General features: G+C 32.7%; 3 protein-coding genes across 5 annotated transcripts; 1 reads left to right on the top strand and 2 right to left on the bottom strand.

The window, feature by feature from the left end:
* Positions 1–4,227: 4,227 nt before the first annotated feature.
* Positions 4,228–4,624, bottom strand: LOC125590089 (40S ribosomal protein S30-like). Its single transcript, XM_048763072.1, has one exon. It carries the CDS (start codon positions 4,605–4,607, stop codon positions 4,419–4,421), a length of 189 nt encoding a protein of 62 aa, XP_048619029.1. The 5' UTR covers positions 4,608–4,624; the 3' UTR covers positions 4,228–4,418.
* A 954-nt stretch (positions 4,625–5,578) lies between these two features.
* LOC106438454 (V-type proton ATPase subunit G2) lies at positions 5,579–6,776 on the bottom strand. 3 transcript variants are annotated; one of them, XM_048763069.1, is made up of 4 exons: positions 6,678–6,776; positions 6,272–6,387; positions 6,040–6,140; positions 5,579–5,931 (listed from the first exon to the last, which is right to left on the bottom strand). In XM_048763069.1, the coding sequence occupies exons 2-4, from the start codon at positions 6,357–6,359 to the stop codon at positions 5,788–5,790; spliced, it is 333 nt and encodes a 110-aa protein (XP_048619026.1). In that variant the 5' UTR covers positions 6,360–6,387; positions 6,678–6,776; the 3' UTR covers positions 5,579–5,787. The 3 variants fall into 3 exon arrangements, with proteins under 3 accessions (XP_048619026.1, XP_048619027.1, XP_048619028.1); XM_048763070.1 differs by having other exon boundaries at positions 6,272–6,390; positions 6,680–6,765; XM_048763071.1 differs by having other exon boundaries at positions 6,272–6,384; positions 6,679–6,747.
* Positions 6,777–10,394: 3,618 nt separating this feature from the next.
* Positions 10,395–15,469, top strand: LOC111211892 (cation/H(+) antiporter 17-like). The gene is made up of 4 exons (XM_048763068.1): positions 10,395–11,411; positions 11,597–11,799; positions 12,933–13,934; positions 14,077–15,469. The coding sequence occupies exons 2-4, from the start codon at positions 11,608–11,610 to the stop codon at positions 15,352–15,354; spliced, it is 2,472 nt and encodes an 823-aa protein (XP_048619025.1). The 5' UTR covers positions 10,395–11,411; positions 11,597–11,607; the 3' UTR covers positions 15,355–15,469.
* The last annotated feature ends 350 nt before the right edge of the window (positions 15,470–15,819 follow it).

Below are 15,819 nucleotides of genomic sequence, written 5' to 3'. Positions count from 1 at the left end.
ATTCCGTTACGTGATTCCATTGACATGGTTTCAATTAGCACCAACCAAAAAAATTCGAGTTCTAACTGCAATTTTCCAATAATTTAATCGAGTGTTGATCAACAATTTAATAACGAAAATATATATATACACATGAATTTCTCAACGGAGACCAAAGGCCATTTCAACTTTCGAATGCTTAAAAAAGCAACAACTGAAGCCCCAACATTTAAATTTCCAAAACTATAGAAAGAGTAAAGAATGTCACTGAAGAGAGAGGAACATAATTGGGAAGTGTAAAAATGAAAATTGTGGGAACTTGTTGCTGCAGTATAACTCTTCAAGCCCCAAGAGAAAACAAAGCTACTAAGTTTGTCGTCAAGCTTTATCATTTTCTTCCTTTCATATAAATTATTTTCAATTAACACCAAAACCTAGCCATCTAAATAAATAGTCAAAGCCCTACTTGTAGATTACAACCGCTAATTCCCAGAGTACAGAGAATAAAACTACGAGAGAGAGGGAAGACTCAAATAAGAAAACACGTACATGATTAACTCACAAAGGTTATATATATATATATATATATATATATATATGTCCATAAATATAATATACTCCCTCCATTTCATAATAGATGATCTTTTTAAGAGTTATTGATGTTTCAAAATACATGATGTTTAATATTTTTTAATTAGTTTAAAAGTTATTGAAAACTGTGTGACCAATGATGTTTTATAGTATTTTTGATGATTGGATGAATTATATTTATTTAATATTTTTAATGTTACTTTTTAGGAAAATGTGTATGTCTTAATTTTTGTGCCTTCATCCAAAACATCAACTATTTTGAAACAGAGAGAATATTAAATTACTGGTAGTATTCCGATTAGATTAATAAAAACCTAATTTTCTCGCTAGGGTTCATCATGCCAATCATGGTTAACTTAAAAAGATGGTTAAATGAAGCGGAGGGAGATAAAGATCGTCTTACTCGATAGAGAGATATGAAGAAAATGAGATACCAGATTTAAATATTCACCACAAATGGTCATGTTATGCTTCCCTTATTCAAGAGGAAAGTCTGAAACATAGAAAAACCCAAGATCTCAAATGTTTATTTTACCACTACCAGACATACACATAAGAACAGTTATGTCTCTGCGACTATATTTTAAAACGAATTGTTTTTTTATACAGGGAGGGACGAATGGGAATTTAAGACTGGACTAGAATTTTAGAACAATGAAAGGAGGGAGCTCCCTTCAGTCCAATCAGAGAGAATCAATGATCCAATTTGTCTACCGCATCATTCATTCATTTAACGAGTCTAAGTTGAAATTTTCGTGACTCGGTATTTGGATGGATGAGTCGGAAGCTAATTGGATCATATCATGATCTGTGAATGGACTAAAGGAAGCTCCCTACCTATCTATATTTCCTACACGATTAATTCAAAACAGTGATATGATATGATGTTCTCCGTACAAACTACAGGTATGAATTAGTGCGTGTATGTATGTACGCTATATATACATGGATCTAGAACCCTAGCAAGCCGAAAAGCATGATCTTGAAATATATGCAGCAAGATTTGAAGAAAAATAAGAAGCCCTAGATCTCATGTAAAAGTTAAAGCAATCGTAAATGGATGGATCTTTAGACAAGAATAATTCGTATGTGTGGATCTATGTAGGATTTAAAATGGGAGACATAAGAGAATTTGTGGAAGAATACAAGATTGAAAGAAAAATTAGAGCGATATCGATGATGGTATGTATGCATGTATTGGGTGGAGAGAATTGCTGAGAAGTAGAGTTTGAACATAAGAACAGTATGATGGAGAGAGAAATAATAGAGAGGCGTAACATAAAATTTATTGATGGATGCAAGGAAATACACAATGGATACAAGTATGCAAAAGCAGTGATGGGTCTTTTATAAGCTACAAATCTTGTATTTTCTATATTAATTTTGTTTGAAAATATAAATGAAATCAGCTATATAAATTTTCTTTACTTCATTGGTACGTGGAATTGGACACGAACCAAGATAATGTAGGAAACTGGCAGTTGTTTAATGTGTAGAGGTTCATAGCATTTCCCAAAGATTTTTCAACATAGTATATAAATATACTAGGATCGGCTCGCCCTACGGGCGGGAAGTTAATAATAAAAACTGTTTTATATAAATTTATATTAATTTTACGAAGCATTTAAAAATCATGGTGGATTGAAAACTATATTATAAAAAACAATAATGAATAGAATTCTAAGATCACATTGTTAGGGCATCATTAGTAGTAAAATAACAAGTAGAGTACTTCACTAATATTTTTATTATTATTTTTGTAAATAATTTAGTTATTAATAATTTTAAAAATAAAAATGTAAAATGATACCACATGTATTCACCGATTCTTTAGAAATGTATGAAAACTCTTCCCACATGTACCACTCTTGCTCTCTTTTTTTTTATCCTTTCTCCTTCTTCTTTTTCAGCTTTTAATATTTTTAAATTTGTTAGAGACTGATGAATTTCAGCCGGTGCGAGTGCCCTTATTTTTAATAAACATTTTTGGTTTGGAATTAAAATGACAATATCCTTCATTATTCTATTTTTTCAGAGAATACAAAATTAGCAACAAACAATTCAGAATAATATGATAATATATATATATATATATATATATATATATATATATATATATATATATATATATATATATATATATCTTCTTATTATTCTTAGTTCAATTTGACATAATAAAAGAAAATATTAACTTTAAATAGATAATAGGTGAAATTTCACGTTTACCACATTCATGGTACCATTATTGATCTTTACCATCACTAAAGAGGCATTTAAAAAAATATATTTTCAATAAGTGGCAAAAGATTCTTATATCCTTGTTCTTGATATATATATAACAAATAATTATTTAAATAAAAAAACATATTTTTTTATGTTTTCGAATTATACTTTTTTAAAATTCAAACTTTTTTATAATTATTTTTTTTGGAATTATTTTGGTTTATTTTATTTTTTAATTCTACAGATATAAGATATGTTCAGTTATTTATAAAATTTGATTCAATTCTCGTTCAGATATTTTGTTTTTTTGGTTCAGTTTGGACAACAAGGGGAACCAGCTAATATCAAAAACAAAATCGGGTCTCTTTCGGTTACAGACGTTTCAGATTATTTTGGTTAATTTGAGTAAATTTTATTGATAAATTGTTTTTTGCCAGGAAAAAAACAGGTGATTTAATTTTTTTGAATAAATTATCAGGTAGTTTATATAATTTTAAATAATTTAGGGAAATGGTATTCATATAATTCATTTTGGATAGTTCAGTTTATAAATAATAAGTTTATGATATTTGTTATTGTAAAACTAAGTTTATTTAATATTTTAGATTTGTAAATTATATTTCAAATTGAGATACTTATTGATTTTGGTTCAGTTCTCGTTTGTTTTTGATATTTTAGTTTCAGAAAAATATAGAATATATATAAATATACCTGATTTATGAAATTTGATTTAGTTTCGATTTTGTTTTTTATTTGGTAAGGTTCGATTCTTCAGTTACGGGTAAACACATGGCTAATTTCATGTGTGCAGAGCTTTGTAGTACTGGTTAACGGCACATCGATTTTAATGTTTGATCTCAAACCTCTCGTCATTCTATTTATTTATAAATTAAAATTGAGATACAATTATTGACCATATATTAACTTAGAAAAATAAATTGGTGGATGAATCAAATCTATTTTTCATTTGCTAGTTGACTATAGTAAGAATAGTATTATTGTATAGACCCAAATTAAAGTTTAAAGTCATAAATAATAGAGCCTAAAGAGACCGACAAATAATTTAAGTGGTAAAGTAGTTTACGATGACGTGAATTTTTTTGTTATCTATCTATATATAATTGATTACGGCTGCTGGTTCAGAGGTGTACTTTGTGGGTTACCGGACTTGAAAAATTAGAGTTGTATAAGACCCAAAATTTATAAGTTTGAAGCCCAAATAATGTTGTGACGGACACTTGTCGCCTCTGCAGCGAACGACTTTCCACGTGGCAAAGCAGGAGAGATACCAACATATTTATATGTATATAGATTTAAATATTTAGATTTTATTATAAGTATTTCAAAATCATTTTTCATTCCCAAATATCTTAAGCGATTTTCTTAAAATAAATTTTCGTAGTTTTAAAATACTAATAATGTAATTTATTTATATATTTAATTTAGACTTTTTTATTTTCACCTCAAATCCAATATATGAAAACAGAAGATCTAATACAACAATGCCAGCTTTCCACTAACACAAGAAGGTGTTTAATAATCCAAACAGAAAAAAATGTAACACAAATGAAATCAACAAGAAACTTTAGCTTTGTAACTTAAAGACCCATTAACATTGCTTCTGTCTACTTCTCAGATGAGTTTGGTCCTCTCTTCTTGCCAAAGCCAACAACGGCGGTGACGAAACGGCGGTTGTGTTGCAATCTCTTGTGGGCACGGCCACGAGGCTTCTTCTTCTTGTCCTGCTTAGCCACTTTCGGTGTCTGATCTCTCACCTTCCCGGCACGAGCCAATGAACCGTGAACCTTCCCCATGGTTGATCACAGATAAATCTTCTGGCTTCTCTGAAGGAGACGACGACGCTATGTTAATTTAGACTATTTTGAAGACTTTTTGAGAGATGGAGAGAGAAATAATAGAGAGGCGTAACATAAAATTTATTGATGGATGCAAGGAAATACACAATGGATACAAGTATGCAAAAGCAGTGATGGGTCTTTTATAAGCTACAAATCTTGTATTAATTTTGTTGGAAAATATAAATGAAATCAGCTATATAAATTTTCTTTACTTCATTGGTACGTGGAATTGGACACAAACCAAGATAACGTAGGAAACTGGCAGTTGTTTAATGTGTAGAGGTTCATAGCATTTCCCAAAGATTTTTTCAACATAGTATATAAATATATTTAAATATTTAGATTTTATTATAAGTATTTCAAAATCATTTTTCATTCCCAAATATCTTAAGCGATTTTCTTAAAATAAATTTTCGTAGTTTTAAAATACTAGTAATGTAATTTATTTATATATTTAATTTAGACTATTTTGAAGACTTTTTGAGAGATGTCCTTTTTCTCACCTACAGTTTTTGGGTTAATAATCTTCATACCTATACGTCTCTATACTTTGGCTAGGATATGGTTTAAATATAACAAATCATATGCTATTCAGTTCATAGCTCTGTTACAAAATCCACTGTTATTGGTTGAAATATTAATGAACAAACGTTCCATCTTATAGTTAATCAACCCACATCATCAACTTTCACCGCGTTTTCTTCATTTTTGAAGTCGTTTGCCCATATCATTTACCATTAGTCAAATGGCTTAGACGATAGTATTATTCACCCTTGTTGAATCTTCTCTTTACTTCTTCGGTTTGTTTAACTAACACAAATGACTAAGGCAAGATATAAATATTTCATGCTCAGACTTATTCACGGTTAGGACCCTCTTTATCTTATTTAGAATTTCATTGTAACAACCCTTCATGATCAAAAAAAAAAAAAAAAAAATCATTGGTTTCCTTTTGTTCTGAAATTTATTACAATACACAAAAGATCTGTATTCTGTACGTCTTCAGAGAGATGAATACAGCAAGTCTCAAGGCTGAAGTTCAAAATCAAATATGGAATCCATAAAAGAAACGAATGATGAATAAATCCACTCAAAAATAACACTTGAGACCATCTTAAGACGGATGGTATATAACTTAGTTGTTGACAGTGGTGACATGTTTGAGAAGCATGTCCACAACATCTCTGGAAATCCTGGAAGCTTCGTTCTTCAACTGCTCGATCTTCTCATCAGTCTCTTGCTCAAGCCTCTTCACGTTTGCACCTGAATCTCCACTGGTCTGTTTTTATTCCAGCAGAAAAGTTTTCTCATCAATAACAAGTGTGTGTATATTAAAAAGAAAAAAGGAAAAAAAAAGAATTCAAATTTATAAATGTAATAAACTGACCTCTTCGAGCTTCCTCTGGAAAGAATGCTCAGTAGTGGTTTTGTGGTCAGCAATCTCGGTTTCAGCCTCTTGCTTGGCTTGCTTCAGCCTTGCCATTTTTGCTGAACAAAACCAAAAACATATATCACATTCTCAATGATAAGTGTCTCGAATATTGTTAACTAAACACACAATCAGATGCAAAGAAGTTAAGCGATTCTAGAGTTTCAGAGAGAATGTGAGAGTACAATACCGGTCCTAGCAGCATTGACAATTTGCTGAGCTTCCTGTTCAGCAGCAAGCAGTTGCTGGATCCCTCCATGATTACCAGTTGACTCCATGTTTTCTTGAAAACCTCAAAGATCTGTCCTTTTTGATTTCAAAATCAAACACGAAGATCCAAACTTTCAATAAAAAAAAAGTCAACGCCTTTGTATAAGCAAAGTACACGATCACATGAATCTAAAACAAGATCAAATTGTTCGAAGGAGTCATAGCAGAAACAAAATGAGATCTACGATCCCAGATTTTACAAAACTAGTTCAAATGTGAAACAATCCAACATGATGTTTAGAGGAATTGGACCATCTCGCAACACGGTGAATATATAAATGCAATCCCAAAATGTAAGGGGGGAGAGAGAGAAGGAGGAGACGTACCTGGTTTTGCGAGATTGGAGAGGCAGAGAGAGGATTTGATGAAGAAGTGTTTTAGATCGTGTTGAAATTCATATACATGGAAAGAGATTCAGATATGATTCGTTTAACATGGGCCTGATGAAACCCAATACACTCTTTACATGTTAGGCTTGTTGATAACTTAATGGGCCTGTCAATACACTCTTCGATGATCGTTTTTCTTAATATAAAATCCCTTTTAATTAATTTTTATGTTCCAAACTACTAGTACTTAATGATAACGTACTAAAACTATTATTCATTAATCGTTAAAATTAATTATGTTTTTGTTTAAAATTTATTTAAATATTTATTATATATATAAATATTAAAAATTTGAAAAATATAAAAATCGAATGTAATGGAAAAAATAGTTTTTTCAATTTTTTTCTAATTTCATGAAAGCCTTCCTAAACGTGTAAGTAAACTTCATGAATGCAATTAACTTGTATGTATATCTAGCAATGTCTTCTTAAAATTTAGGAAGATGTTATACATATTTAAATATATTTTTATAATACATATTTAAAAATATTTTTATAAATTAACATATAACTCAAATTTATAAAGACTATATATATATATATATATATATATATTTTATTATGAAGGTTTACCAATTTTTTCTTGTCATCTGTTTTCCAAAATTTTAAGAAGATGTTATAGTTATTCACAAATATATTTTTAAATTTTAAGAAGATGTTATAGATATACAAAAATATCTTTTTTAATATATGTATAATTTAAATTTAGTAAAAATATTCATAGATATACATTCATGAAAGTTTTCCTAAATTTTATGAAGATATTATAGATGTATTTATCAATATCTTCATAAATTTTAGGACTGTGTTATACATATTTTGAGTATTATTTTCCAAAATATGCATGTAACTCATATTCATGAAGTATCATGCATATTGAGAAAAGTTTTTCTAAACTCTTTTTGAAAAAATGTTTCCCAAAAAGAAAATTGAGAAACATAATTTTTTTAAAAAAATTCAAAAAACTTTCAAGGAGATAAAAGAAACCTTTTCATTTAAATATTTATTGTTTTTATAAATTTGTAGAAAATGGATGGTTTTTTCATTTATTCCTTTAAGAAAGATAAATTAATCACTTTGGTCCTTGTGCGCTGCTTTGAAAATAAATACATGTTTTATGGCTATCTGAAGTCATTCTCTATATAGAACCAAAAGCATCTACAAAGTTTTTAATAATTTTCAAAAGTTAATATAGTAAAAAGAATAATAGTAAATTGCTTGAATATCTGAAATTTGAGAAATCTATCTGATAGTTTTTCAAAATTTCTCATTTGATAAACTATTAATTAGGTTGAGTTTTTCCTTTTGAGATATCCAATTAATTTTTAAGAAACTACAAAGTAACTCTTTCTTCCTAATTTAATACTTAATTTCTTTTTTTCTTCCACCTTTGTATTTTCTTCTTGTAACTCTACTAAACACCGTTGAGTTCTGTACATACTCTTGTTTTTGTTTCTTCTTCTATTTGTTACTACTGTACTAACACCAATCGAACCCGCACTCTCAGCTATGTGCATCTAGTCATACCAATGGGATAAGATTGAGTTTATTAGGTTGGCCTAGTTGAAATACAAAAACAAAAAAAAAGGTGTAAATAAACTACGTCATCTGCTTAGAGGAAAGTCTATGCATGTATGCTCATTACGAGGACACATATTTTTATTTGTTCATATTCATTATTTAACGTATAATGATTGGTGAATACTTCGTCACCGGTATCTAATCTACTTAAAGGTCTCCAGTCTTTGTTTTCTTTGCGAAATTTGAGTGCTTTTGCGTGTGTTCACAGAAAAAGAGATCAATTCTGTGGAAAATTGGATATTGAGTTGATGATATAAGTCCACGGTGGAGAACAAGAAGAAGTGAATCAAGTGAATTATTTCATCTTCAGACGATTAGAGTCACTAATTAAAGAATTAATAATGCAAATCCTATCCACCGGATTATCTTATAAAAACTTAAAGTTGAAAGTTTTGACGAATTATGGTTTAGTTTAATACTAAGTCTTCCTAAGAACATCTCCAATGTAAAACTCTATTTTTTTCTTCAAACTGGAGTAAAACTAAAAATGAAGTAAAATTGCTTCAACCTTACTCCATTTCCCACTCTATTATGAAGTGATGAACAAACAAAAAATAAACTACTCTATTTATAGAGTAAATTTCATTATGGAGTGAGATATGGAGTTGGGTTGGAGCATTCCTTACTCCATATCCACTTTTACTCTATTTTAGAGGAAAAAATGGAGTTGGGATCGAGATGCCCTAAGTATTATCATCAAGGAATTGGTTGACTCTGTCGGATGAAAGCGATTTATAGGGACTACTAAATAATTCGTCTATTCATTTAAAGTTATTTAAAGATCTAACAAAGAACAAACTTTTAGCATCACGTCCACGAGTAATTGGTGCTTTCTTTTCCAACGTATCGAAAACTCACCATTTTTTTGTATATTGCGGACTCGTAATTTCTTGATTTGTTATTGTTGTTTCTAAATTTTGAGTGGCTTACCACTTCAACGTGACAGACATAATACGTACAGGTGTAGGACACTGCACACTGAAGATTCAAAGCGTACATCATAGTATGGTACCACGATTTATTTTATACACTAGATCACTAAACACACATTACTTAATTTGTACATATGCCATTTACTATTACATATTTACATCAACCATTAGTTATTACATTACATATCATATGAGTCATAGTTAAAAATTATTGAAAATCCCAAACTTTTCGACAACTCAAGGTTAATGATAATCTTGAGTATACATTTTAAAACACTAATATAATCGTTTTATATGAGACTTGACAATTATCTGAAATATAGTTTATATATATCACTATCATTATTTCTATTAATTTTCTAATTGATCCAATAATCAGCCTATATGTTTTCAATCAACCGAGCATTGACATTAACTTATTAAACGATAGTACTCTGAATTTGCAATCTGACATTCCAAGTATCATTGAATTTATTTAGTTGATGAACGGATAAACTGCTTCGACATGAATATTATAACAAAGTTTCTCTTTCAAAACAAATAGGAATAGCAGGTACGATTGCGAATGCACCATTGACTTTTTAATACTACCGCGGATTATAACCAATATGGCACGATTTTCGGGTGCTTAATACAGCAGGGGAAATAACCATACCATTATTCTTGATGAGTATCACATACATATGTATTTTTTGTTGTTCATTTTTAACTGCAAATTTATTTTTAGACTCGGAATTATTTTTGTTGTTTAATCAATCTTACTATAGTATAGAGTTCAAGTAGACACATATTTTCCGTTCGGAAACTGAATTCATTTCATGCCAAATAGGTCAAACTAAAGAGGATTTTATACTGACATGTGTTAAGGTGAGTTGTTTCATTTTGAAGTTTAAAGAAAAACAAAATGCACATTCAAACAGATCACCTTAGTATAAAAGAAAACATATACATTCAATTTGAAGACGTTCAACCTGGCACATTGATTCCAAACTAATACAGTCAATCGTCCTAAAGCCATTCAGATCTCAATCCTAATACAAAGCACATGTTAAATTATTATTTTTAAGAGAACGAAAATTTAACGTGCGACCTTTTAGACCTTTACTAAGTAATCCAAGAGATTTAGCTATTAGGCCAATAATTCATTATTTCACGTTGTCTGTGTAATTAGACATGAAATGAACTTCAAACTTGGATATATACCCAGGACCGTTCCTGAGTAATTAAGCCCGCATGTGCTTCGGGACCGGTATAGTTAAATATATTTTAGGGCCAATTTGAGAAAAATTGGTTAGCTCAATTGGTTTTAACCAGTCGTTTGTTCAATTTGTTTGATAGATTCGATTCTTCCTCAATACCAATTTTACCAAATGTTATAATACTAAAAGGCCAAAAAACTTATTTGCACCTAGTCCCAAAAAAGTCAGGCGCGGCCCTGTATATACCCACGCTTTAACCCCGTATTACAGGTTGTAACTACATGTAAAAAGGCTTGAGACATAATCTTTGAAACTATAAAAGTCTTATTCGTTCATTTGTGCTACATACATCAACCTCAGTAAATTCCATGTAATTGTGTATGTACGAGATATACGGAATTGCTTATGGGCTTAAGAGCAAGGTAACGATCAAGAAGCTTTTGGTCAACTTTACGTCGACATAGAGGTGATTAATGACGGCGATAAGAGAGACAAATACACTTGAGACCTTTTTTACAGAGAATTCTAAGAGCATGATTATTGGGATGTTCTTAGGGTGAGGTTCTTAGCGGAATATAAGAACCCGTCTCTTAATTTTTAACTAAAAAAACTAAGAACCGTCTCTTAAAACTCTTATTTAAGAACCGGTTCTTAGCTTTTTTTAGTTAAAAGTTAAGAGCCAGGTTCTTCTATTCCGTTAAAAACCCACTTTAAGAACCCTCCAATAATCATGCTCTAATGAATATTTATTTATGAGCTGAGATAATGTTTTTTATATAAAAATAAAAAGAAATAATTGCCGCGCAATCAGGGGTGTTATTACTTATTAGTATTTATTTCTCCAGACTGGACGCTTATATAAAGAACCCTAGTAAAGGTCATATACTCCATCCAGGTGACTCCATCCCTCTCACTCCCATTTCTCCTCAGGTTATTGTTTTCAAGAAGATCTTAATATTCGTGAGTATCGCATCCTCTGTATCTATCCATATCTCGTGTGATCTAATCTGTTTCACGGCATCACTAAATCATCCTAATATGCGCTTTGTTCAATATAGGTTTCGTAGTTGCACATTCTCTTTCTTTTTGTTTCCTAGATAATGCAAGAAAAAACACTGACACGTAATAATTTCAAATTTTGTCAGAGCTAAAAGGTATGGGAACAAACGATGCAACATGTTCAGGACCAATGAAAGCAACCTCCAATGGAGTCTTTCAAGGAGAGAATCCTCTTCATTACGCGTTGCCTCTTCTGATACTCCAGATCTGCATCGTTCTTTTTCTCACTCGTGTTCTTGCTTTTCTCTTCCGTCCTCTCCGGCAACCACGTGTCATCGCCGAGATAGTGGTAAGGTTTCCTTATTCGTTTCAGCTTATTTCCTTTTTAATCGATAAAAGTCAAACAGGTTACCAATTTGATCTATCATTAAGAACATTACTAAAACTGAAGGACTTTTGGCACATAAGTATTATTGTTAGCGAATCTACACCAATCATAAGCTTGAATTAGTCGTCCATAATATTTAATGACGTATATTCCGAGGAATTTTCATCAGAATATTAGTTTTCTTGATTTCTTCCATAAATTTAGCTGACACGTTAAGCTTTTGAGCGTATATATTAGGCCTGGATCGGGTATCTGGCAATTTTAAGGTATCCGGATCCGGATCTTTATCCGGCGGATCCATAATTTTATTATCCTTATCCATAATTTTATCATCTTTATCCGGATCCGGGGTTCTCGGATATATCCAGGGTTTCAGATATCATTTTAAAAATTGTAATATCCGGCGAATATCTGGATTCGGATTTAGATCTTTGAAATAAATAAAAAATAATATTAATATTTATATTAAAAATAATTTTAAAATAAAAAATATATATAATGTTTTAATTATTTCTATGTATCATATTACAAAATTTGCATAAAATTTATATATACAATTATAAAAATAAAACTATATTAAATAAAATTAATTCTTATATATATAGATACTACTATTTTTAAAATAGTTATTAATAAAACTTACGGATCCGGATATCCGGACTAAAAAAATAAGATATCCGGATCCGGCTTTGACGGATCCAACATTTTACTATCCGGATTCGGATTCGATCCCTCCGGATATCTAGATTTTTGGATCGGATCCGGATCAAATCTTGGATCGAATCCGGATCTCGGATAAAAGTCTCGGTATATATATCACACACACATTATTAAATTTATAATATCCGTTTATTGCTTTTCTTTATTATTTTTTGGTGTAATTTTGCTTTTCTTTATACTTCCACACTTTCCCACTAACGTTGGAAGATATGCTTTCATAAACTTTCTGTAACTTTACTAAGATTGATTAAGTCATAAATGCGTACTTTCTTATGATTACCTGGCAAAAAGTAGTACTACACAATCGTACGGTTTTTGAAAAAATATTTACAATTTGAAGTTTGTATTTTTTCATGCTGTGATTGGGATGTTAGGGTGGAATATTACTTGGGCCATCAGCTCTTGGGAAGAGCTCAAAGTTTCTCAGCACTGTTTTTCCAACAAAGAGCCTAACGGTGTTAGACACACTTGCAAACCTAGGACTCCTCTTCTTCCTCTTCCTCGTTGGTCTCGAGCTTGATCCCAAATCCCTCAAGCGAACAGGAAAGAAAGCTCTCTCCATCGCTCTAGCCGGAATCACTCTCCCCTTCATCTTTGGCATCGGGACTTCGTTTGCTCTCCGTAGCTCCATCGCTGATGGTGTTAGCAAAGCTCCTTTCCTTGTCTTCATGGGCGTTGCTCTCTCCATCACAGCTTTTCCCGTTTTGGCTCGTATCCTCGCTGAGATCAAGCTTCTTACAACTGATATCGGAAAGATTGCTTTGTCCGCGGCTGCGGTTAATGACGTGGCAGCTTGGATCCTACTTGCTCTAGCGGTGGCTCTCTCCGGCGACGGGAACTCTCCTTTAACATCTCTATGGGTGTTTCTTGCGGGTTGCGGTTTTGTCGTGTTCTGTATATTTGCCGTGCAGCCAGGGATGCAGTGGCTTGCAAAACGTTGTCCTGAAGGAGAACCGGTTAAAGAACATTACGTGTGTCTCACGTTAGGTGTTGTTCTTGCTGCTAGCTTCGTGACGGACCTTATTGGGATTCACGCGCTGTTCGGTGCGTTTGTGATCGGTGTTATCTTTCCTAAAGAAGGTCATTTCGCGAGTTCTTTGGTTGAGAAAGTTGAGGATCTCGTGTCAGGTCTTTTCTTGCCGCTTTACTTCGTCTCCAGTGGTTTGAAGACAGATGTGGCGACCATACAAGGAGCTCAGTCTTGGGGACTATTGGTTTTGGTTATCTTTAATGCTTGTTTTGGTAAGATTGTCGGCACGGTGGTGGTTTCTCTTTACTGCAAAGTTCCTCTTGACGAGTCATTAGCACTAGGTTTCTTGATGAACACGAAAGGTCTTGTTGAGCTCATTGTCCTCAACATTGGTAGAGACAGAGGGGTAAGTCCAAAGATTTCACTTATGAGTATATATCTACAATCAAATCTATAAATTAATAATGTTGAGATTGTAATCTCCTTTTGTCATATTTAATATTGATTTTTTTTACTGTGCATTTACCTGATTTTGATGCTTCTCGCAGGTTTTGAACGATCAAGTTTTTGCTATAATGGTTCTAATGGCTATAGTCACCACGTTCATGACGACTCCTCTAGTTTTAGCAGTTTATAAACCGGGAAAATCCTTAACCAAAGGGGAGTACAATAACCGAACGGTCGAGGACACAAACCAGTCTAACAAACCGCTTTGTCTTATGTTCTGTTTCCAGAGTATAATGAACATTCCCACGATAGTCAACCTCATAGAAGCATCACGAGGCACGAACCGTAAAGAAAGTCTATCAGTCTACGCCATGCATCTCATGGAGCTCTCGGAGAGATCATCAGCTATACTAATGGCACATAAGGTCAGAAGAAACGGTCTCCCTTTCTGGAACAAGGACAAAACCGGGAACTCTTCCGACATGGTGGTGGTCGCATTCGAGGCTTTCCAGAGACTCAGCCGTGTCTCAGTGCGTCCAATGACAGCAATCTCAGCTATGGCGACTATACATGAAGATATATGCCGAAGCGCTGAAAGCAAACGCACCGCCATGGTGATTCTTCCGTTTCATAAGCACGTTAGGCTTGACAGAACGTGGGAGACGACAAGGAACGACTACCGTTTGATTAACAAGAAGGTTATGGAGGAAGCTCCATGTTCTGTCGCGATTCTTGTTGATCGTGGCCTTGGTGGTGCGACACGAGTCGCGTCCAGTGATTTCACGTTAGTGATAACGGTTTTGTTTTTTGGAGGGAATGATGATCGCGAGGCGTTAGCGTTTGCGGTGCGGATGGCGGAACATCCTGGTATAAGCCTAACCGTGATTCGCTTTATTCCTAGTGAGGAGTTTAAACCGGAAAACGTGAAGCTGGAGATAACCGAAGATCAAGCCGGTTCATGTTCAGGGGAAACTAAGTTGACTGATATAGAAGCTATAACCGAACTTAAAGCAAAGGTTAAAGAACAAGAAAGCTCTCGTTCTGATTCAGACATCGAATCTAAGATCATTTACGAAGATAAAATCGTGAGATGCCACGATGAAATTTGCGAGGTTATAAAAGAATATTCAAGAAGCAATCTTTTCTTGGTGGGGAAGTCACCGGAAGGTTCGGTGGCGTCGGGGTTAAACGTGGTAAGAAGCGACACGCCGGAGCTTGGGCCTGTCGGGAATTTATTAACTTCAAGTGAAATTGTTTCCACGTCCGCGTCGGTGTTGGTGGTGCAACAGTATGTAGCAAGTTGTGATTCTCCGGCTGTGGGAGTTCTGAAGAGGACCACGAAAGGAGTGTTGCCGGTTGAGGATTCCAAGAGTCCTTAGGGGATTGTCTTTGTGATTCCAAGATTCGAAAGGTCAAAAGAATTGGCTTGTATAATAACATCTGTTTCATATTGTAAGATATTAAATGTGAATGTATGATTTCTGTGTTAAAAAATACATATGATCTCTATATATATGGTAGTACGTAGCATTTGGATTAGATTAACAAAGTGGAAGTATAAATTACAAAGCCCATTATTAGTCAACGTTTTTAACATGATTGTTATTAGTCAATGTTTATAGTTAAAACATTTGAGGAATTAAATTCAGATGGATTTTTTTTTATTTGGTCATCAGTTCATGTGCCAATTCGATATCATTTGATGCTAAGTTTAATATTTATTTAGTCTCGTCTAGAAAAATATTGGCTGATGACGAGAGAAAATGAAATCATGAAAGGTCGTCATGTTAATACAATCTCGTTTACAATACATCATGATCCATATATCACACAACCTACAAAAA

The sequence above is a fragment of the Brassica napus genome, chromosome C7, assembly GCF_020379485.1.
Source record: "Brassica napus cultivar Da-Ae chromosome C7, Da-Ae, whole genome shotgun sequence".
In the NCBI taxonomy this organism is placed as follows: Eukaryota; Viridiplantae; Streptophyta; class Magnoliopsida; order Brassicales; family Brassicaceae; genus Brassica; species Brassica napus.
This window is presented reverse-complemented; position numbering and strand designations above follow the sequence as displayed.